At 44.0% G+C, this 22,609-nt stretch overlaps 1 protein-coding gene across 2 annotated transcripts in view; it reads right to left on the bottom strand.

Annotated features, from left to right (window-relative positions):
* ARHGEF12 (Rho guanine nucleotide exchange factor 12) overlaps positions 1-22,609 on the bottom strand; it is a 3,716,336-nt gene that overhangs the window by 2,926,336 nt on the left and 767,391 nt on the right. For both annotated transcript variants that reach the window (XM_044081016.1, XM_044081015.1), the window contains one exon: positions 7,424-7,620. In XM_044081016.1, the coding sequence (XP_043936951.1) occupies positions 7,424-7,620 (197 nt within the window). The remainder of the gene's footprint in view (positions 1-7,423; positions 7,621-22,609) is intronic.

Raw genomic sequence — 22,609 nt, 5'->3', positions numbered from 1 at the left:
ATGTCGCACTTTCCCCGACGTCAGAGCGTCTGGGGTATAAAAGCATCAGCCGACGCCATTTTCCTCAGTTTTTCTTGCCCCAGATGCCAGGTGCCCTCTAAGGAAGGCTAAAATTTGGAGATGTGCATTGCAAAAACAAATCCAAACATGCACAGTACTATAAAAACAAATACACCATAATAGATCCCCCCAGCTAGCTATAAGAGGGGTAAGTACCCAAGAATACCACAGAGGGAAGGAGGGAGGTAAACTGACTGCAGATGCATACCTATTGGACATCTACATTTATGGTAGGTACAAAACTGTACTATGTCCTTCAAGGATGCATCTGCAGTCATCACATATGGGTAGAATACCATAGCCAATCTGGGGTTGGAGGTACTAAGTAAAGGATGGTGTAGCTAAGATACCCTGCAGGACTGCCGTAGCAAAGCCTGCTCTGGATCTGGAGTATAAGGGTAAATTGTAATGCTTGGCAAATGTATGCACGGAGCTCCATGTAGCAGCTTCTAAAATGTCCTTGGTAGCCACCCCTCTTAGGAAGGCTGTGGTGGTGGCTGTGGCTCTCGTGGAATGAGGTCTAATGCTAGCTGGCACAGTTTTTCCATGAAAGGAGTAACAAAAATGAATGCAATTTCCTATCCATTTTGAAATTGTCTGTTTGGAAATTGCTTTTCCTTGTGCCCCAGCAGCATATGCTACAAACAGCTGGTCAGTCTTTCTGTAACTTTTAGTTCTGTCCAAGTAGTAGCGCAACTGTCTGTGTATGTCCAGGGTGTGCAGAAGTTTCTCCCCTTTATTTTGTGGTTGTGGGAAGAATGTAGGCAAGTGAATAGCTTGGTTCAAAGATACCCTGGATCCCACCTTTGGCATAAATGTAGGATTGGTTCTCAATGAAACACTGTCCTGATAAAAGATAAGAAATGGCTGTACTGCCATTAGAGCTTGTAACTCAGATACTCTTCTTGCTGAGGTTATGGCCAGAAGGAAGGCAGTTTTCCAAGACAGAAACTGTAGATCTGCAGATGCTGCTGGTTCCAAGGGAGGAAGTGTTAGTTTTTCCAACACAAAGTTAAGGTCCCAAGTAGGTAGAGGTGGTTTCCTTGGAGGATTGATGTTTTTGATTCCTCTTAGAAACTGTCTCATGAGAGGATGAGAGAAGACAGGCGGATTAACATTGTATTCTGCTGAAATTGCTGAGACATGTATCTTAATGGAAGAGTAAGACAGGCCGCTGTGGAACAATTCGGCCAAATATTCCAGTATATGTGCCATGTTCATCACTGTCACATCTAGGCCTTTTGTTGTGTTCCAAGTGTGAAATCTTTTCCATTTTGCTGAATATGCCTTCCTTGTGGAAGGCCGTCGAGCTTCCATAATAATATCCTTCACTTTCTGGGATAGCTTATCCTGAGGAGGAGTCATGGTATTTTCCAGGCAGTTAGCTGCAAGGTTTTCAGGTTGGAATGCAGAGTCTTGAAATTGTGCTGCGTCAGTAGAAGTGGCCATAGGGGGAGAGGCCACGGTTTCATCTGTGACATGCTCTTTAACAGTGGGTACTAGTGCTGTATTGGCCAGTTTGGAGCTATCAGAATCACTCTGGGCTGCTCTGTCCTGATCTTCAGTAAGACCTTGGTCATTAATGGGAGAGGTGGAAAAGCATACACTGTTAGAGCCTTCCAGCTGAAAGAGAGAGCGTCCACTTTCCATGCTTGTGAGTGGTATGTCCTTGAGCAGAATTTCTTCAGTTGATGATTGTGGGGGGAGGCGAACAGATCTATTTCCGGCCTTCCCCATGATTGTGTTAGGAGTAAGAAGATGTCTGGGTGCAGCATCCATTCGTGTGCATCCATGATATTTCTGCTTAAGCTGTCTGCCAGTATATTGTCTTTCCCTGGCACGAACTGGGACTGCAGCTGTATATTGAGTTTCAAGGAAAGCTCCCATAGATTCATTGCCAGTCTGCAAAGAGGGTAGGAATGGGTGCCTCCTTGCTTGTTTATGTACCACATAACTGTGGTGTTGTCTGTCCTCATGAGTAGGTGGCCTTGATGAAGAAAAAGTTTGAAGGCCTCGACTGCGTGTATCACTGCCAGCATTTCCTTTTGGTTTATGTGCATGCGCAGCTCTCTTTGTGACCATAGCCCTTGGATACATCTGCCCTCCATGTGTGCTCCCCAACCTTGGTCTGAAGCGTCCGTAGTGATGGTTTGGTTGGTTCTTGGCTTGCTGAAGGGCAACCCGCTGTTCGACTGGCAGGCTTAAGCCCACCACAGAAATTCCTTTTGGAGGCATGGAATGAGTGGGATCCAAGTTTCTAAGCTGTGACTGTGCTGAGTCCATAAACTCCTTAGGTACCATTGTAATTTTCTCATATGCAGCCTTGCTTGTGGAATCAGAAGAATGCAAGATGCCATGTAACCCAGGGCCTGCAGGATTTTCCTTGCAGTCAGCTGAGTTTGTCTTGTCAGATTCTTGAAGTAATGCCGTAGTTGTTTTGTTTTTCTTCTGTGAGAAAGGCCATTTGGGTGGTTGTGTCTAGATCCGCACCCAGAAAAGTTATTCTTTGGGATGGAACAAGTCTTGATTTGTGGATGTTGACTGTATATCCCAAGGCCTGCAGTAGGTGGATGGCATAATCCAAGTCCTTTAACAAAGTTTGCTTGCTGTCCGCTTGTATAAGGCAGTCGTCCAGATATGGGTAAATTTGAATCCCCTGAAGTCTGCAGTGTGCAATTACTGATGCCAGGCATTTCGTGAATACTCTGGGCGCAGTAGATAAGCCAAAGGGCAATGCTGAGAAATAACGCTCTGACCCTGCAAGAAATCTGAGGCATCTTCTGCAACTTTGTCTGATAGGGACATGCAGGTATGCCTCCTTGAGGTCTAGAGTCACCAGCCAAGACCCCTTGCCCAGCATGGGAAGGAGTTGCTGTAGAGTCAGCATTTTGAATTTTGGCACAATGAGGTAAGTATTCAGTGCGGACAAGTCGAGAATAGGCCTCCATTGATTTTCTTTTCTTGGAACAAGGAATAATCTGGAGTAAAATCCTTGGCCTTGTTCTGAAAGAGGTACCTTTTCTATAGCTTTCATTTGTATTAAGTTGGAAATTTGCTTCAAAGCCTCTGCCCTCTGATTTGGTGGCAGGTCTGGCATGCCTTTTCTTTTTGGCAATGTGTGGAAATGGAACCTGTATCCTTTGTCTATTATTTGCAGTGTACATGTGTCCCTTGTAATGCTGTGCCAATTTTTTGAAAATAAAGAAAGCTTTCCGCCCAAAGGTGCTTCTAATTGAGCCCTGGTCGGCGGAGTCGAAACAAAGTCATTGAGTCTGTCCTGGTGTAGCAGTTGTAGTTCCTGCACTACCTCTCTGGTTGGGAGGCTGCCATTGACGGCCTCTGTAGGAGCCTCTAGCTTGCCCTCTACCTCTGGCACGGCTATTCCTGCCTCTCTGAGATCTGTCTGAGTCCGGAAAGGACCAATTCTTAGTAGGCCAATTTCTGCTGAATCTCGGTGGTTGGACTTGCAGAAAGTCTTTGACTGCACAGATTTTGCCTTTTCTTCAAATTTCTTTAAGACCTCTTGAGCCGTGGAACCAAATAATTTTTGCTTTTCCATAGGAGCATCCAAAAGCTTAGCTTTAACATGGTCTGGCAGAGATTGTTCCTTCAGCCAGGCATGCCTACGTATGACTGCACCTGTCATAGCTGACCTACATGAAGCTTCCAATGCATCATAACCACACTGCAAGAAATGGTTACTAACCTGATGGGAGTTCTGTACCAGATCCTGAAGGGATTTGCGATCAAGGGGTTCAGAAGAAGACAGTTTCTTATGCAATTCATCTAACAAATACTCTTGGTACTGTATCATATGAAATTGACAATTTAATGCCCTCATGGAAAGAGTTGCAGAAGTATACACTTTCTTACCCCATCTCTAAAGCTCTGGACTCCCTTTCAGAGGGTAGAGGATTTCTAGCAGTGGCAGCTGCAACCCCTTTTGGGCCCTGGGAAATAGTTTCTGGATCAGCAGAGTGGGCCTTGTACAGGTGTAGATGTGAGTCCGGGACCCTGTAGTACCTATCAGGTTTGGCAGGAGCCGGAGGGAGAGAGTCAGGGGCTGTACTAGCATCAGAGTACACATCATCAATGACATTCAAAACAGGAGGTATAGCTAAAGGCCTATGCTGAGGTAAATATAAAAAGGTCCTTAATCTCTTTCTAGAATCAGAGAATTCCTGACCCTGCCATTGAAAATGTTCTCACATAGAGTGTAATGTCTCTCCAAAGGAAAACTCTTCAGGAGGGGAGAGGGAATAGATTCTTCAGCATCAGAATCCCCGTAGGCCGAATAAGCCTCCTCCTGGTGGTCTGACAGAGTAGAGCCATCAGTGGACTCATCTGAGGAGTGGGGGTCAGAGGGCTCAACCCTGGGCCTTTTGTCTGGAGGTGGTTGAGAGCCCCTGTCCGGATGAGGTTGAGAACCTCTAATTAAGGAGATAAGATCCTCTGCTAAGCTAAGAATCTGTGAGCCAGTAGAAGGTCTCAGAGGTAACCTTGGGAGGCAAAGCTTTAGTAAGTTTAGCAGCTTTAGCCAGAGAGAAAGCCTTAATGGACATGGATGCAGGAGGTCTGGCTGCACCACGTGCAGGAGTAGACTTGTCTAAAGGAATGGTGTCGGAAGGTTCTTGGACACCAGTTTCAGAAGGTAATTCAATAACCGACTCGGCTGGGGCCTCCGGGGCCGAGGTAGTCGGTTGTGCGGTTTCGGTAATTGGAAGTACCAAGGACTCTGTTTCAGCCGAGACCGAGACGCTCGCGGTAGGCCTGACCGTGATTTCAGCCGAAACCGCGGCCCGCATGTGTCGGTCCTTGTCCTTCCGTTTCTTAACTAAATGCGAAGTCGGAGTCTCCGACGGCATCTTGTAAGCAAAACTAGCCCCAAAGAATTCCTCTGCCAACTCCGACCGACGTCTAAGAGTTCGTCGGTTGAAGGAAGCACAGGCTGAACAGGCCGAGACGTCGTGGTCTGGGCCTAGGCAGGGGAGGCAGTAAGAGTGGAAATCCTTATGAGGTATTTGTTTCCCACAAGTTGAACAATTATTAACTTTATCTGACATCGGCTGAGGCAAGAAAGAGTCCCCAACGGGGTACTTAGCTTTTTCGAAGTCTTCGGTAGCTGAATCACAGGAGCTGGCTGACCGGCACTTGCCAACTGCTTCTGCTTCAGGCACCACGCGGCAAGAAAGACTGAGGAAAATGGCGTCTGCTGATGCTTTTATACCCCAGACGCTCTGACGTCGGGGAAAGTGCGACATCAGCCAAGGCCAGACCCAGACTTTGGAATTCGGCCGACCGAAGGGCTGCCTGAGGCAGGACAACCCATATGTGATGACTGCAGATGCATCCTTGAAGGACATCAAAAATGCTCACCTCTGGCCAGGCAGTCTAACGGATTTTTGTGCCTCTGCACATCAACTTGGCAAACGCACCATTTCCTTTGCATTTATGGAAATCTTATTTCCAGGGGAGAACCAGATATACACACAACCTTCCACACCTACACAAGTGTGTGTGTCTAAGTGGACTGATATGTTTTGTGTCTTGCATATCTGGTGCAGAATACAAAACCTAGGCAGACTTTGATGGCTTCTTAACCCTACCTCTTCTCTTCTTTGAAAAAAATGCTTGCAGCTATGTATTTTGAAGGTCTCATGTGGTTAATCTTTTTCAGCAGACATTTGCTAACTAAAGTACTCCACATGCTCATCTTAACTGAAAGACTTTACGAGTCACATTATTCTTTCAACATTTTCACAACTCTGTTTCTAATAGTTGACACCTTTGCTGCAGCTGCAACAGTTAGAAGTAGCTGTCATGACAGTTATGGGAGAAAAGGAATACACAGCTTACATTAAGGATTAAAGCAGCTCTTATTAAGGGCTTACCCAACTACTGTTTTGTGTTTGCCAGATTCAATGAACTACTTACTGCTACTGTATGCATTTACTCATTTAAGTCATGCATCAAGATCAGGGTACTACTGAAATATGCTACACTATCATTTTCCACTTGAATTTCCCACAGCCCCACCACTGATATTCACTTTAGAATAACTGAATTCTAAAATAACTGCCTTAAAGGCAAGAAGCAAGGGTGAACCCTGAACAACACACCACCAGATTTAAAACCTGCAGCTACATCTAGGTAGAGTCTTTTCTTATCCAGTCTCATAATGCTCTTCTCTAGCCCCACTTGGACATCCTTTTTCTACTAGTAAGGAGCTTTTACAGCACAGTAAATAATCTTAAACTGCACCAAGAAATGCAAAACAGGCAAAACATTTCTGAATGAACTTCCCAGTTTCTATAAGAATCACTCAAGTAATCTCTGGAAAAAGGAAAAAAGTGGCCTTGAAAATCAGTCACATTTAACAGCAAAGTTCCACCCAAAATCAAAATGTGTTACCTATTAAAGAAACCAATCTTTTTTCTTTTGCTTCTTGCTAAATAAGCTACTGGATACTACCAATCAAATGTAATAAACTAAATCAAACCAAAACAAAACTTAAATTGTCAAACTGTACAATGCTAAATAATCACTTTCTGCTGGTTAGTCTTAATACCCAACAAATGGACTGACTAAAAACAGTTCCTCCTGAAAATTGCTTAACTTCTGCATACAATATCAATTCTTCTGCTTTTTGCTTCTTGATATATTTTGCTGGCTGTGAAAGATCAGCAAATGAAGGTGATTACAGGAAAAGAAAAATCAAATGACATAATGCAGTCTGAAGATATGCAATTTATGCATTTAAAATTAAAAGTTGAATGTGAAGTACTTCATATCACTTATGGTGCAAGGTTCATAAAGCAGAAAACTACACACTGAAAGTGACACACATTTTAAATGAAATAGGGAAGCAATCACATGCTTTTGCAGGAGGCAAGCCTTGACCCATGACCCCAATTTACATATTTTCACTTCAAAGATGTGCTGCTTTAATGTCGGGTACAAGATATGTTTCCTGTAAAATACATTGCCTTTTTTTTTTTTTTTTTTAAGAAATGGCTAAACTTCAGAACACAATTAAGGGAGCAAAGGAGTAAAGCCTTCAAATCTGGGGGGTGGGGTGCAGGAGGACATGCTCCCTAACATTAACTACCTTTTATTATGCATTGCTCAGTTTAGCCTACAGGTTACAATTCATATTTAAACGTCTAAATTTAGTGATTTGGAATTTAGCAACATATATACTTCAGTTTGCTTTTTTGCTCAGCAAGTTCTACATCAGTAAGAAGCAAACATTCAGATTTCATGACTCAGATATTAGAATTCAAAAGTAAATGCCAGTGTGCCTATTTAGAAATGCATTGTCACAAAAATAAACTCCTCCTAAACGGATTGTGCTGCTGCTTACCTCCACAGGAATAGTACTTGTAATCTTGTCGACATCAATGGAAATTCTGTCACAGACATCTACTCCTAAAAAGTGAGGAGCCATGGTAACAGAAGACAGGTTATGCCCAATAGTTCCAGGGTCCACAGTTGAGTCAGCAGGAATTTGAGGAGATCCTGGAGGCCGGCCAAGGACAGTAAGAGCCACATATGAGCCCGCTATGAATAGATTATAATAAATAACTTTTTGAATATGATAGGACTGATGTTAGGTTACTAATGAAATTATCTTTGCAAACTGAAAAAAAATAACATTCATTTAAATTATAAAAAAAGAAACATCTGTATTAACGCTACCTGTGTGAAAAAAAAAAGACTCATTAGCTAAGAACATTGTATTCATCTCTCACCCAAGCAAATCCCACACAAAAAACACTGCCATCAAGCCACACTGATGTGCTGAAGCAGAGTACCCATCTTCCCCACCGACAAATGGGATACCAACAGAAAGATTACAGCACCAGAAGACTAGCCAGGAATGCCGGTCTACCTTAATGATATTTGAAAGGGAGAAAAAATACAGCATTTGTCCTTAAAACGTCTGGCCAGAAAGTTATTTGCTTTGAGCACATGAAGGCCACCCTGCTACTCAAATCTCCTTAGATCACTGTAGTAATGAGGAGGAAAATGAAATGTAAGTACTTGCTATAAAGTAAAGTTGTGTATACTTACCATAAATGTAGATGTTTGAGTGTATTCACTGTTGCAGTCATCACCTGTGGGTTTATCCCTGCTGTGGTAGCCCTCGGCCGGCCCGAATACCAGACTCAGTGTTTCTCTGCATTGGCTGCTGTCGCCTGCAGACTGAAGTCAGGTAGTCAGTGCTATAATGCAAGCCAGCCGACACCATTACATCAGTATTTCTTGCCCTATTCCATCAGGAGCACAAGGAAATATGGTAAAGTGGTGATGGTGGCTTAAAGCCACCATGAGAAGCTTATGTCTCCCAGAGGAAAAGAGGATATTAGGGGGAAGGAGGAAGGGAAATCAAGACTGCAACAGTGAATACACACATCTACATTTATGCTAAGTGTACACAACTGTACTATGTTCTTCATGTTTCACTGTTGCAGTCATCACCTGTGGGAGGATTCCCAAAGCTGAGGAGAGGGGTGGAAGGATTAGAGACCTAAGCCTGGGTCAGCAATCCCTGCAGAGGTAAACTCTGCCTGAGCCTTAGAGAAAAGAGGAAGGTGGTAAAGGTGTGGAAAGAGGTCCAGGTGGCAGCTTCCAAGATGTCCCTGGTGGGAACTCCTCTGAGGAATGCTGTGGAAGTGGAGGCTGCCCTAGTGGAATGGGTACAGACTAAGGGGGTGGTTTCCAATGTACTCTATAGCAGAAATGGATACAGTGTGATATCCATTTGGAAATGGTTTACTTGGAGATGGCTTTCCCCTCTGCCCCTGGGGCAAAGCTGACAAGAAGCTGACCTGTTTTTCTGAAGGGTTTAGTATGGTCCAGGTAGTATCTGAACTGTCTGTGTACGTCTAGCGAGTGCAGAATTCTTTCTCCCTTGTTTTAAGGGTTAAGAAAGGTGGGTGAATGTATGGTCTGGTTAAGGGTCACATCCGATACCACCTGGGGCATAAAGGAGGGGTTAGTCCTCAGGGAGACCCTGTCTGCATGGAAAATGATGAAGGGCTCAACTGCCATGAGTGGCAGAAGTTCTGAAACCCTTCTGGCTGAGGTGATAGCTAGTAGGAAAGCAGTCTTCCAGGAAAGGTATCTCAATTCTGCTGAAGCAGCAGGTTCGAAGGGTGGTAAGGTTAGTTTTTCTAAAACATAATTCAGGTCCCAGGCTGGTGTGGGTGGCCTTCGGGGAGGTCTGATATTAGAAGCCCCTCTGAGGAATTGTTTAATTAAAGGATGTGAGAAGAGTGGCTGGTCTGTATCAAAATGAGCTTAAATAGCTGAGGCGTGGATTTTAATAGAAGAAAGTGAGAGGCCACTATTGAGCAACTCCGCTAGGTAGTCCAGGATAAGAGGGATGGAAGGTTGTGGGGTACTGCCCCCTCTGGAATGGCTGTGTAAAATATTCTGGTGCTGGGCCTTCTGGCCTCTGTGATGACGTCTAGGACCTGTTTAACAGGGGCCCCTTGTTTGCTTTTAAAGTATTAGCCATGCGGACAGTTTGATAGTCTGCAAGTATGGGTGCAGCATTTCCTGCCCCACCTAGGTCAAGAGGTCTGAGTTGAGGAGAAGCTGCCTGGGAGGCTGTTCTCTCAGGCTGCGCAGTAAGGGGTACCAATGCTGTCTGGGCCAATCTGAAGCAGTGAGGATGGCCTTTGGTCTCTCCTCCCTTATCTTGATCAGTACCTTGAGAATAAGAGGAAGAGGAGGGAATGCGTACAAAAACAGTGAGTTCCAGGGGAAGTTCAAGGCATCCACCTTCCACACTAGGTGGCGATACTCCCTAGTACAGAATTTTTTCAGCTGGTGGTTGAGGTGCAAAGCAAAGAGATCCACCTCTGAAGTTCCCCACTCCTGACTGACTTGCAAAAAGATTTTTCTGTGGAGCTGCCATTCGTGGAGGTCCAGTAAGTTTCTGCTTAGGTGGTCTGCCAGGATGTTGTTGATCCCTGGTAGGTAGTGAGCAATTAGGTGTAATCCCATGGAGGAGGCTGTCAGCCAAAGGATCATGGCTAGCCTGCACAGAGGGTAAGGTTGGGTCCCTCCCTGTTTGTTGATGTACCACATTACTGTGGTGTCTGCTTTGATAAGGAGAACCCCTGGCTTGAGATGGTGTTTGAAGGATGTCAGAGCCTTTTGCACTGCCATCATTTCCTTCTGACTGATGTGTAACAGAAGTTGCTGAGCATCCCAAAGACCCTGGGTGCACATGCCTGCTAGATGAGTGCCCCAAGCAATGCCTGAGGCATCGGTGGTGATGGTCTGCCCAGTAGGGCGGAGGATGAAGGGAAGACCCTTGTTCTTGGCAGAGGCCCCTGCTCAACAGAGAAACTCCGCTCTTATACAGGGGATCAGAGGGAGAGAGGTCTCTAGAGGCTGAAAGTGCTGACACCAAAGGTTCTTTAGACACCACTGAAGCTTCCTCATGTGAAGCCTGGCCAGAGGAATTAGAAGGATGCAAGATGCCATGTACCCCAAGGCTTGCAGGAACTTCCTCGCAGTGAGGTGACTTCTGGAAGCCAGCTGGGTAAAGTAGAGAGGCAGGAAGTTCTGCTTTTCTGGGGCTAGGAAGGTCATTTTGGATGCTGTGTCCAGCAGTGCCCCCAAGAAAATGATCTTCCTGAAGGGTGTTTGCTTTTATTTCTTCTCATTGATGGTGAACCCTACGGATGTTAGGAGGGTTTTGGCAAAGAGAAGGTCCTGGAGCAGCTTTTCTTTGTATTCTGCCTGAATGAGGCACTCATCCAGGTAAAGGTTAATCTGGATATTTCTCTGTCAGAAAAATGCTATGGCCATGGCTAAGCATTCGGTGAATACTCTGGGAGCAGTAGATAAGCCAAATGGTAGCGCAGAGAACTGAAAGTGTTGTAAGCCTACTCTGAAGTGCAGGAATTTCTTGCAGGATTCCCTTATGGGGATGTGGAGGTAGGCATCTTTTAGGTCTAGGGTCACTAACCAGGCATTTTTTGTCAGCATAAGCAACAGCTACTGCAAAGTTAGCACTTTTAATTTGGGGACCACCAGGGAGGTGTTCAGAATAGATAGATCCAGGATGGGGTGCCAAGTGTCCTCTTTTCTGAGAGCAAGGAATAGTCTGGAATAAAAGCCTTTGCCGTTTGATCTGAGGGAACAGGTTCTACTGCCCCCCTGGGATATGACAGTTTGGACCTGTTGCAATGCCTCTGCCCACTGATTTGGAGGCAAGTATAGGTACCCTCTTGGAATTGGGAGTTTATTGAAAGAGAATTTGTATCTGTGAAAAATGATCAGCACAACTCATTGGTCCTTTGTTATAGAAAGCCAATTTTCTTTGCAGAGGGAGAGCCTTCCTCCTAGCTTTTGGTGAGTGACAGGAGGGTAGAAGGGGGAGAGGGAGTCATTCAGAGTTTTTGCCATAGAAGGATGGCTTAGAACTCCTGTCTTTGGGGTGTAAGTGGTCCACTGTTTGGTTCTCTGCTGTCCCTGGGATAGGGGCCTGGGTGGTCTGTCCCTGCGGGGCTTACCTTGCCCCTGTCTGCTAGGTGCAAGGAAGGACCAGTGCTTAGAGGGAAAGTTCCTGCTGAATCTAAGAGGTTGAACCTGAAAGAAATCTTTTACTGTTTGCACAGATGTTGCTTTGTCCTCCATCTTTTTAAGCACCTCTTCTGCTTTTACTCCAAACAAGCGGTCCTTATCCATGGGGTGCATCAATTAATTTAGACTTGACATGATCAGAGAGAGGTTGTTCCTTCAACCATGCATGTTCCCTCATGACAGATCCTGACACTGCTGCCCTGCTTGAGGCTTCTAGGGCGTCATAACCACAGTATAGTGAGTGTTTGGTCACTTGACAAGGTGAGTGCAGTAAATCTGCAAACTTTTTCGAATTGGCACAATCAGGAAAGGTTGAAATGTTTTGCTTTAATAGTTCAAAAGTGTGTTGATATTTTAACATATAGAACTGACAGTTGAGTGCTCTGACATCCATCGGTCTGAGAGAAACGGTAGTTGGATGAGATGTCAGTTTCTATCTAGATTCAGTAGTGTGAGAAACCTCCATGGAAACCGGTGCCTGTGTCGTGGCTATGGACCCAACAGAGGCAGAGATAGCCAAAGGCTCAGAAGACTAAGAAGATTTCTGTGGCATACTGGACTCCGAAAGGGTCTCGGTAGAGGCCTACATAGATATCGTATCAGGCATCAGGGGCTGCAAAAGCACCTCACTGAATTCTGGAGAATTGACTATCTTCTTAGTGGTAGAGTCGTTGGAAAGCTTAGCCTTGTGTGGTCTGTCTCTTTCTCTCTACGTTTTTTTCAGAATGTCTACAGATTGTTGGCTGATGGATGCCATTTCAGAATGCGAAGACTGTCTACAATAAGAGCTCTACGTTGAATGGTTCTCACATTAAAAAGGGCACAGAACAGGCAACGGGGGAACGTCATGGTCTGGGCCAAAACAAGTAAGTGATGCAGTATGAATGGAAGACTCTGTGTGGGATCTGCTTTCCACGGACAAGACAATTGCTAACTTTTTCGGACATCGGTTAGTGCAAGAAAAAAAGGATCCCCGACGAGGTACTTGGATTTAGATGTTTTCAGCTGGAATTCAAACTCTGGTAGCGACCTACCGGCACACTTGTGAACTGCTTCTGCTACGGGCTCCACGGCAAGAAAGATTGGTGTAATGGCGCTGGCTGCCTTGCTTTATAGCAATGACGACCTGACATCAATCTACAAACAACTGTAGCCAACGCAGAAAAACACTGACTCTGGTATTCGGGCCGGCGGCTACCACAGCAGGGACAACTCACAGGTGATGACTTCAACAGTGAAACAAGATGAACATCACCAGCTTCTTTCCTTTGCCCCATCCAATTCAACTTACGAGTCTCTGAGCCAATTGTAGGATCAGACTCTGCAGCATTAGTGCTCCAGCCTCGTGCTCCTTTAAGATTTTCCCTCTCATCACGCACTAGATACATTGAATTACCTCAGATAAAGTCTGGCACCCAGTGTGTGTATGTGTTTGTGTGTGTGTGTGTGTGTGTGTGTGTGTGTGTGTGTGTGTGTGTGTGTGTGTGTGTGTGTGTGTGTGTGTGTGTGTGTTTATGTGTGTGTCTACACATACACAAAAATGGATAAATGATTTTTTTCTGGTCCTACAAGTAAAAGAGTACGAGGAAAAGGGATGGAAGAGTCTCAGTGAACAAACATGAATGAAAGGATCTAGCATTACACCAAATACATAACTTATGTATCCTTTTCATTCAATGTGTCCAATCTGACTTGTGTGGTCAGGATCCCAAGCTAGTAGAACTGTAGGGTGACATCATGACAAGAGACCCTTGAGGACAGTCACCAAAAGATGCTCTAGCCCAAGAAATGAAATTCAATTTGTAAATGAATGTGTGCATGGAGGACAAACAGGCAGCTGTGCACATTTCATCTACGAATAACTGAAAAAGGCAAGAAGTTGCCAATCTCTGGGTGGAATGAGTCTTGGTATTACCTGGCACAGGCAAGTTGTGAGTGACATAGCTGTAAGCAATAAAGTCTGAAAGCCATCTGGGAAGTGTAACTTTGGAAGCTTTTCTGCCTAGCTTATTTCTTGCAAAGGAAACAAACAGCTCAGAAAGGATGAGTTTGTACTAAATGACAAACCAAATAAGGGGCAGATAAAGTACATGAAACACAGCAGATATTTGGCGAACAAAAATGTTTTTCAAGAAAAGAACTTTAATGGAGCCAAGGAAGCCAATTTGAATGGTGGCTATGTCAATGCTTCCAGCATGAAGTTTAAATGCCAAGGGAGAAAAGGTTCTCTTAGTGGACATGCAAGCAAGATTCCGCCTTTATGAAATGATTTACAAAGTTTATGTGAGGCAAGGAAAGATTCCTGGTGTTTTGCATGAAGAATAGAAATAGCTGTTAGCTGCCCTTTTAGTGTGAAAAACCTCGAGCTGGAGACAAAAATATGTGCTAAAAAATGAAAGATGTTAAGGCTGAGATGCTCAATGCTCTGAGAATAGACCAAAATGACAAAATGCTTCCACTATGCATGGTAAAGTTTATGGGCTGGCTCATTCTATGAAAGGTTGTCAGGATCCTGACTACTTCAAAAGAGAGGGATACATCACTAGCTATAAGTGGAACTGGAAAAATCATGCAGTTATTTTTTTATGATGGGAAGAACCAGGTGAGGCTTTCCATGAGGGGTTGTATGAAAGAAGATTCTACACTGGATCTAATATCCATGGGGATGGTTCCCTGAGAAGAGGAAACCAAATCTGTCTTGGCCAGGAGGAGGCAGACTCTGAGAAAGAGAAAGGCCTTGCACCTGATCATTTTCTGTACACACCTGGAAAGCAGGAATAATGGCGGGAAGGCATTAACAAGCCTGCATGGCCACTACTTGGCAAAAGCAACCTTCGGTGACTGCCTCTGTGGTGGTAGTCATGGTGAGGAACCTACTGCATTGGGAATTGCCCAGGGAGGCACAAAGGTCACAGCAGGGAAAGCCCCAGTGACTAAAGATCTGTTTTACTATTTTTGGACCGAGGTACCACTTGTGAAGCATCAGAAAGGATCTGCTGAGCTTGTCCGCAAAGTAATGTGCGAGAAAGTTTCCCAAGGCCATCACCCACTGTCAGACCCTCATTGCTTTCCCAAATAAAGACTATAACCTGACTTCTCCTTGTTTGTTGATATACCAAACTACTGTTAGTCATCTGACTAACAGCTTAATGCTAGCTCTCCCAGTGTGAAAACAAACTCCACAGAGAAGGCCAGTAGACTTTTGTGTTTATGGGTAAATTTCAGTAATTGGCTAGTAAGTGTACTACATGGATGCCAGGAAACAAGAAATACAGAGCACCTGGAAAAAAAAAAACAGCTACAAAAAGTGAGGAAGAAGCACTGACTGGGGAAAGCTCTGCAGCTGTTCAGCAAAAAGCAATAAGACCTCCAGACAAAACTTCCAGTAACCTACAGGAAGAAATAAGACAAGTGCATATATACCTGTTTTAACAGAAAGCAAGAAAATGAAAAAGTATATTGAATATTATGAGGCTTTTTTCTAGCAAATGAATGTATGCTTAGTAGCAATTCTGTATATGGCCCTCATACCAATCTGATAAACAGAAACTGACTCTGATTCTCATGTCTCCATGGAGACAATCTGATATGAGAAACTGGCTGGCTGGTTCTCATGTCTCCATCGAGACAATCTCTTAAATGGATATGACAAGAAACAACTACATAAAAGTTCAACCTATTATTTGGTATGGAAGATGTGAATTCAGTAGTAGGTGTTCAGAGCGAATTTACATATTCCCCAAGATAAAAACTGAGCTAGGCTAGACAGAATTTACATTTCACAGAAACATGCATTTAATTGAAGGTCTTGATACACACCAATAACTACTTCCAATCCTGCACAACAATAACAAATAAAAACACAGGGTAATGAAATAAAAATGAGACAATGACGCTTTCCCATTTATCTGTTGGAAAGAGAGGAATTTAAGGAATGGTAGTGAAGATTATTCAAAAGCTATTTGAGAGGACAGAAATTACTTCTGAAAATATAGCTAGAGTGTGGGATAAAAATAAGGTGAAGTTTAAAACTAGGGTGGAAATAAAAGAAAAGGGAGCTATGGCTAAGAAGTAACACAAATTATTTAGAAGGAGTGACAAATGATAAAGTACTGCAGAACGGGGGAATCACACAAAACAAGAAAACAAGAGGAGAATCAACAGCAGAAGGTTAAGCAGAAAACAAGGGATTACTTTAATAATATACACAAGTTTAGAAAGACTGCTGTAAAGCACATTTTTGATAACGCTAGAGCACAAAAACTTTTAGAACAATCACTCAGGCAACAGAAAGTAGAAAGGCTGTTGCCAAGTTTAGAGAGCATACAACAGGGAAGGTAACAACAGATCCTATAGAGGTATTAGAAATATTTCAGAAATTTTATGAACGTCTGTATAAGGCAGAGAAATACGGAAATCAAGAAAAGATAAAAATGGAAATGTTTATGGAAGAATTAAATATGCCAAGGTTAGAGGTAGATGAGGCTCAACTACCAACGGTTAGGATAGGAGATGAGATAAAAATTGTGATGTATAACCAATCCCCAGGAATAGATGGTATTCCTGTGGACGTTTGCAAGCTAGGAGGGGAAAAAAAAGTACAGTTTTGTACCTACCATAAATGTAGATGTTCGAGGATCCACATTGCTGCAGTCCTAACACTTGGGTAGTCCGCTGTCCAAGTCGGCCCGAATACCAAAGTATATGGCTGACGTCGGTCAAGGCGCATTAGTCTGACGTCAGGACGTCAGGGTACAAATGCGCATGACCGACGTCATATCCTCAGTCTTTTCTTGCCCCAGATGTCAGAAGACCCTAAAAAGATCAGGCCAAAACCACAAACACCAAACACTCCTGCACCAAAAATATGTACAATATATACAAAATTACAAGAGTATAACCTCACCCACACAACCACCCCTAAACACAGAGGGGAAGGAGGGAGGGTAAATTGGACTGCAGCAATGTGGATCCTCGAACATCTACATTTATGGTAGGTACAAAACTGCACTATGTTCTTCATTCCACATTGCTGCAGTCCTAACACTTGGGTAGAATCCCAAAGCAGAGGTAAGGGAGGCTGGCAAATCATAAAGAAGCAGGAGCTGTCAACATGCCTTGCAAAATAGCTGTGGCAAAACCAGCCCTAGATTTAGAGTAGAGAGGAAGGTGGTAATGCTTAGAGAAAGTATGCACTGAACTCCAAGTAGCTGCCTCCAAAATATCCTTAGTTGCCACCCCCCTTAGAAATGCTGTTGAAGTGGCAGTAGCCCTAGTGGAATGAGGCCTAATCCCAGCTGGAATCTCCTTGCCATGATGGGAATAACAAAATGCAATGCAAAACCCAATCCACTTAGAAATAGTTTGTTTTGACACAGGCTTGCCCTGAGAACTCAAAGCAAAAGAAATAAACAACTGCTGAGACTGCCTAAAATCCTTAGTCCTGCTTAAATAATAACGCAACTGCCTGTGTACATCTAAAGTGTGCAAAATCTTTTCCCCCTTATTTTGGGGATCTGCATAGAAAGCAGGCAAATGAATAGTTTGGTTTAAAGCCACACTAGAAACCACCTTAGGCATAAAGGAAGGATTAGTACGTAATGATACCTTATCCTTATGGAAAATCAAAAAAGGCTCTACTGCCATAAGTGCCTGCAATTCAGAAACCCTTCTTGCAGAAGTAATGGCCAACAAAAAAGCAGTCTTCCATGACAAGTATTTCAAATCAGCAGTAGCCGCAGGCTCAAAAGGTTGTAGAGTAAGTTTCTCCAACACAAAATTGAGATCCCAAGCAGGAGTAGGAGCTCTACGTGGGGGTCTTATATTCTTTGCCCCTCTAAGAAATTGCTTGAACAAAGGATGCGAAAACAATGGTGGGTCACAATCATAGTGAGCTGAAATTGCTGCAGCATGAATCTTAATGGAAGAGAAAGACAAACCTTTGTCCAATAACTCAGTAAGATATTGAAGAGCCACACTCAAATTAGGCTCAGAAATCTCCAAATTCTTTGCTGCACTCCAAAATAAAAATCTCTTCCATTTTTCTGCGTACACTTTCCTTGTACTAGGTCTTCTGGCTTCCATAATCACATTTAAAACTTGTTGAGGAAGTTGAGACCTGCTGTGTTTCAAAACAGAATATGCCAGGCTGTTAGATGAAGAGAGTGAAGCTTGACATTGAGCAGATGACCGTCCCTCTGAGACAGCAGGTGCGGAATCAAAGGTAAAGGCCATGGAGGCTTCCTTACCAGACTCCTCAGTAATGGGTACCAGTGTTGCCGAGGCCAATCTGGAGCTATTAAAATCATCCTTGGCTTGTCTTGTCTGACCTTTAGGAGCACCTTTGGGAGAAGAGGCAGAGGTGGAAAGGCATACACATGAAGATTTTTCCAACTGAAAGAAAGAGCATCCACTTTCCAAGCTGTGTGATGAAACCTCTTTGTGCAAAACTTTGGCAGCTGGTGGTTTAGTGGAGAAGCGAACAGATCTATGTCTGGAGTTCCCCATGACACTGTCAATTTCCGAAATACATGAAGATCCAGTTTCCACTCGTGGGGATCCATGATTTGTCTGCTTAACACATCTGCTAAGGAGTTCTGTGCTCCCGGCAGAAACCTTGCCTGAAGAGTTAGTTGCAAGCTGAGCGCAGTCTCCCATAAAATCATTGCTTGCCTGCATAACGGGTAAGAATGTGTTCCCCCTTGCTTGCTGATGTACCACATGACAGTTGTGTTGTCTGTTAGAATCAACACCTGCCCTGGAAGAAGTAACTCCTTGAAAGCCATTAATGCAAACTGGACTGCTAACATCTCCTTCATGTTGATATGTAGATGCTGTAGTCTGGCAGGCCACTTGTCTTGTATCCACTTTCCATTTAGATGAGCTCCCCAAGCAATGTCTGAGGCATCTGTCGTTAGAATCTGACTCGCCTCTGGCCGGGTCACAGAGAGTCCCTTGTTTAGGTGACATTCCTGAGCCCACCACAAAAATTCCTTTTGAATGCAAGGTATTATTTGAATGACAGTGTCCAAATCCTGGCAGTGCTGTGTCCATACATTCTTGAGATACCATTGCAGCTTCCTCATATGCAGTTTGGCATTGGGAAGCACCAGAATACAAGATGCCATGAACCCTAAGGCTTGAAGGACTGTCCTTGCAGTCAGCCCGGACTGAAGAGATAGATGTTGGAAGTAAATGGAAAGATTCTTTTGTTTGTCCGGGGTTAAAAAGGCCATCTGGGCTGCTGTATTCAGTCTCACACCCAGAAAGCACATGTCTTGAGAGGGTACTAGACTGGATTTTATTTCGTTCACAGAATACCCTAGGCATCTTAGCACTGCTATCACATATTCCAAATGCTGTAAAAGGTCTTCCTTGTCTTGAGCCAGAATCAGGCAGTCGCCCAAGTAAGGATAGATTTGTATTCCTTTTAGCCTGAAGTAAGCTATCACTGGAGCCAGAACCTTTGTGAATACTCTGGGCGCAGTAGATAAGCCAAAGGGCAATGCAGAGAACTGATAATGGGAATTCCCAGCTCGAAAACGCAGATACTTCCTGCAACTTAGCCTGATAGGCACATGAAGGTAAGCCTCCTTGAGATCTAAAGTTACCATCCAGTGATCTTTGCCCAGCAGAGGTAAAAGCTGTTGTAACGTCAACATTTTGAACTTGGGAATGTCCAGATAAGTGTTGAGGATAGATAAATCCAAAATTGGTCTCCACGTGCTCCCCTTCTTTGGTACTAGGAACAGGCGAGAATAAAATCCTAGGCCCCTTTCTGGTACAGGAACCGGCTGAATGGCCCCTATTTGGAGTAACAGAGAAATTTGCTTGTGAGCCTCTTTTCTTTGTAGAGGAGGAATGTCTGGCATGCCTTTGAAAGGAGGCAAGGTATGGAAATAAAACCTGTAACCGTGGTGAATGATATCCAATACCCATCTGTCTTGGGTAATTAAATCCCAATTTTCTTTGAAAAGAGCCAGCCTTCCTCCCAAAGGTGCTGCCAGACGAGAATGTACTGGCAGCTGAAAAGGCAGGTCATTGGGTCTGTTTACGAAAGGACTGACCCCTGCCCTCACCAGAAGACTGAGCAGGTGAACTCCCTGTTCCAGGCCTAAAAGAACCTTGAGCTCTGCCCCTACCACGTCTAGACCTACCCCTAGACTGGGAATCATAAGCAGGATATGTCCATCCCTTAGCAGGCCAATTTCTACTAAACTTCGGAGGCTGCACCTGCAAAAAATCTTTAACAGTCTGCATAGACTTAGCCTTGTCCTCCATTTTCTTTAAAACTGCTTCCACAGGCGAACCAAACAACACATCAGACTGTAATGGAGCATCCAAAATCCTTGTCTTAACATGCTCAGCTAAATTCTGATCCCTCAACCAGGCGTGCCTACGAAGAACAGAACCAGTGGCAGCCACCCTCGAGGAGGCCTGCACAGCATCAAAACCACATTGCAAGGAATGCTTACCCACCTGTTCAGACACATGAACTAAATCCTGCAGCTCTTTACACTCAATACCTTCCGCCAGAGCATCCACCTTAGACTTCAATTGTGAAAGGAGATAATTTTGATATTTTAACATGTGAAACTGGCAATTCAACGCCCTCATGGCTAAAGTGGAAGAAGTATACACTTTCTTTCCCCATCTATCCAAAGCCCTTGCCTCTTTATCAGGAGGAACAGGATTTTTAACAACAGAAGCCTTAACACCTTTAGGCCCCTGAGAAACAGTTTCCGGGTCTGCCCTAGGACTCTTAAAAAGATACTTATGAGCTTCAGGCACCCTATAGTACCTATCTGGTTTAACTGGGGCAGGAGGCAAAGAATCAGGGTTCAGGGAAGCCTCTGCAAAAACATCTTCCACCACATTCAGAACAGGAGGTATAGCTAAAGGCCTATGCTGGGGTAAAAACAAAAATTCCCTAAGCCTCTTCCTGGAATCAGAGAAATCTTGACCTTCCCATTTAAAATGCTCCCTCATGGAATGAAGAGTCTCTGAAAAAGAAAAATCCTCAGGAGGAGAAGCTGAAGGAGTAGAATCATCCACATCAGAATCAGAATAAGGAGGATACTCCTGCACGTCTTCAGCCGAAGACTCAGAAGCCTCCGAACACTGCTCAAAACTCTCAAACTCAGGTTCCACCCTAGGCCTCTTGTCAGGAGGGGGCATAGAACCTCTAATCATAGTAATCAAATCTTCTGCCATTTTAAGCATATGTTTCTTAGGCAAAGATCCTGAAGAGCTAGGAGAAACCCCCACTGAAGTTAAACCTGGCCTGCCTCTCAAAGAAGCCTTGGAAACAGAAGGGGAGGCTCTAACCACCTTAGGAAGAGAGGGAAGAACAGCCACCTGAGAAGCCCCCTCAGCCTGGCCTACCTCCTGAGAGGACACATCCTGTAACAGTAAAGTTTCTCCCTGAGACTCCAAAGAAACTCCTGGCAGAACCTCCGGCTCCACTGAGCCTTCCAAAGAACCGACGTCCGGGACTGACGGTTCTTCCAACCTAGGCTTTGCAGCTTTGTCCTTGCGCTTTTTGGACGAAGCGGGCATCGGAGCATCCGACGGCATTTTGTAATTACAACGCTTCCCAAAAACTAACCTGGCACAGTCTAACCTTCTCTTTATAGTGCGTTTGTTAAATCTAGCACAAGAGCGACATCCAACAACGTCGTGCTCAGGCCCTAAACAAGGTATACACAAGGTATGGTAATCCCTATGAGGTATCTGTTTCCCACAAGAAATACAGTTATTCACTTTTTCTGACATCCGGTTAAATACTGAGGCAAGAAAAAACCAAAATATTCCCCAACGGGGTACTTAGCCAACTTTGATTCGGTCTGAAACTCCGACTTCAGAAAATTTCAGAACGCCAACCTGCACTCGCAAAACTGCTTCTGCATCGGACCATGCGGCAAAAAAGACTGAGGATATGACGTCGGTCATGCGCATTTGTACCCTGACGTCCTGACGCCAGACTAATGCGCCTTGACCGACGTCAGCCATATACTTTGGTATTCGGGCAGACTGGGACAGCGGACTACCCAAGTGTTAGGACTGCAGCAATGTGGAATGAAGAACATCTGCCAAAGATCTGGAAGGTTTTGTTTAACAGTATTTTAAGAGGAGAAGAGGTACCAACATCCTGGAAAAAAGCAGCGGTAGCTGCAACACTTGGAGGGTAAAGATCTATCAGATCTACCTTCATACAGGCTTGTTTCAATACTAAACCATGATTATCAAGTGTTCATGTCTATAATAGCTAAAAGAGTGGCAAAAGTAATGCAAAAATTGAGATATGGATCAATGTGGTTTTGTGGAAGGGAGGCATACATTTGAGAACTTTAACAGAACATTAATGACCAAAGAGGGAAGCAGAGTGCAAGAAAACACCATTCTTGGTGAGCTTTGATGCAGAGAAAGCATTTGACAGAGTAAGCTACAACTTTATGAGTAGGGTAATGGAAGAATTTGCATTTCCTGAAAAAATTATAAGGTTGAGTGGGAGGATATATGAGGAAATTAAAGTTGGTGGGGACCTCTCTAATAATTTCTGTTTGAGCACAGGAACTAGGCAGGGGTGCCTTCTTTCCCCTTTGTGGTTTACATTATATTTAGAACTTTTGGCAAAGAAATTAAGGGACTCTGAAATTCAAGGATATAATTGGTATGGTATTTGAGAAAACTGTCTCTATTTGCAAATATTATTTTATACTTGACAAAACCAGAAAGAGCCATTACAGTGTTGTGGAACATTTTGAGACAGTTTCAAATCTTTCTTGTGATACAAAAATCAATGAAGCTAAAACAAAGTCAATAGCGGTAAATTATGTACCCAACATATGAACTGGTTCAGCAATATTCATATTTATGGGGACAGGGATAAAATTAAGTATTAAGGAGTATGAACTAAAAATGACTGGTGTGGCAGCTAAGGATA

The sequence above is a fragment of the Protopterus annectens genome, chromosome 8.part0, assembly GCF_019279795.1.
Source record: "Protopterus annectens isolate FY-2018-M chromosome 8.part0, PAN1.0, whole genome shotgun sequence".
NCBI classification, from domain to species: domain Eukaryota; kingdom Metazoa; phylum Chordata; order Ceratodontiformes; family Protopteridae; genus Protopterus; species Protopterus annectens.
The sequence above is the reverse complement of the archived record's forward strand: the minus strand, read 5'-3'. Positions and strand labels throughout refer to the sequence as shown.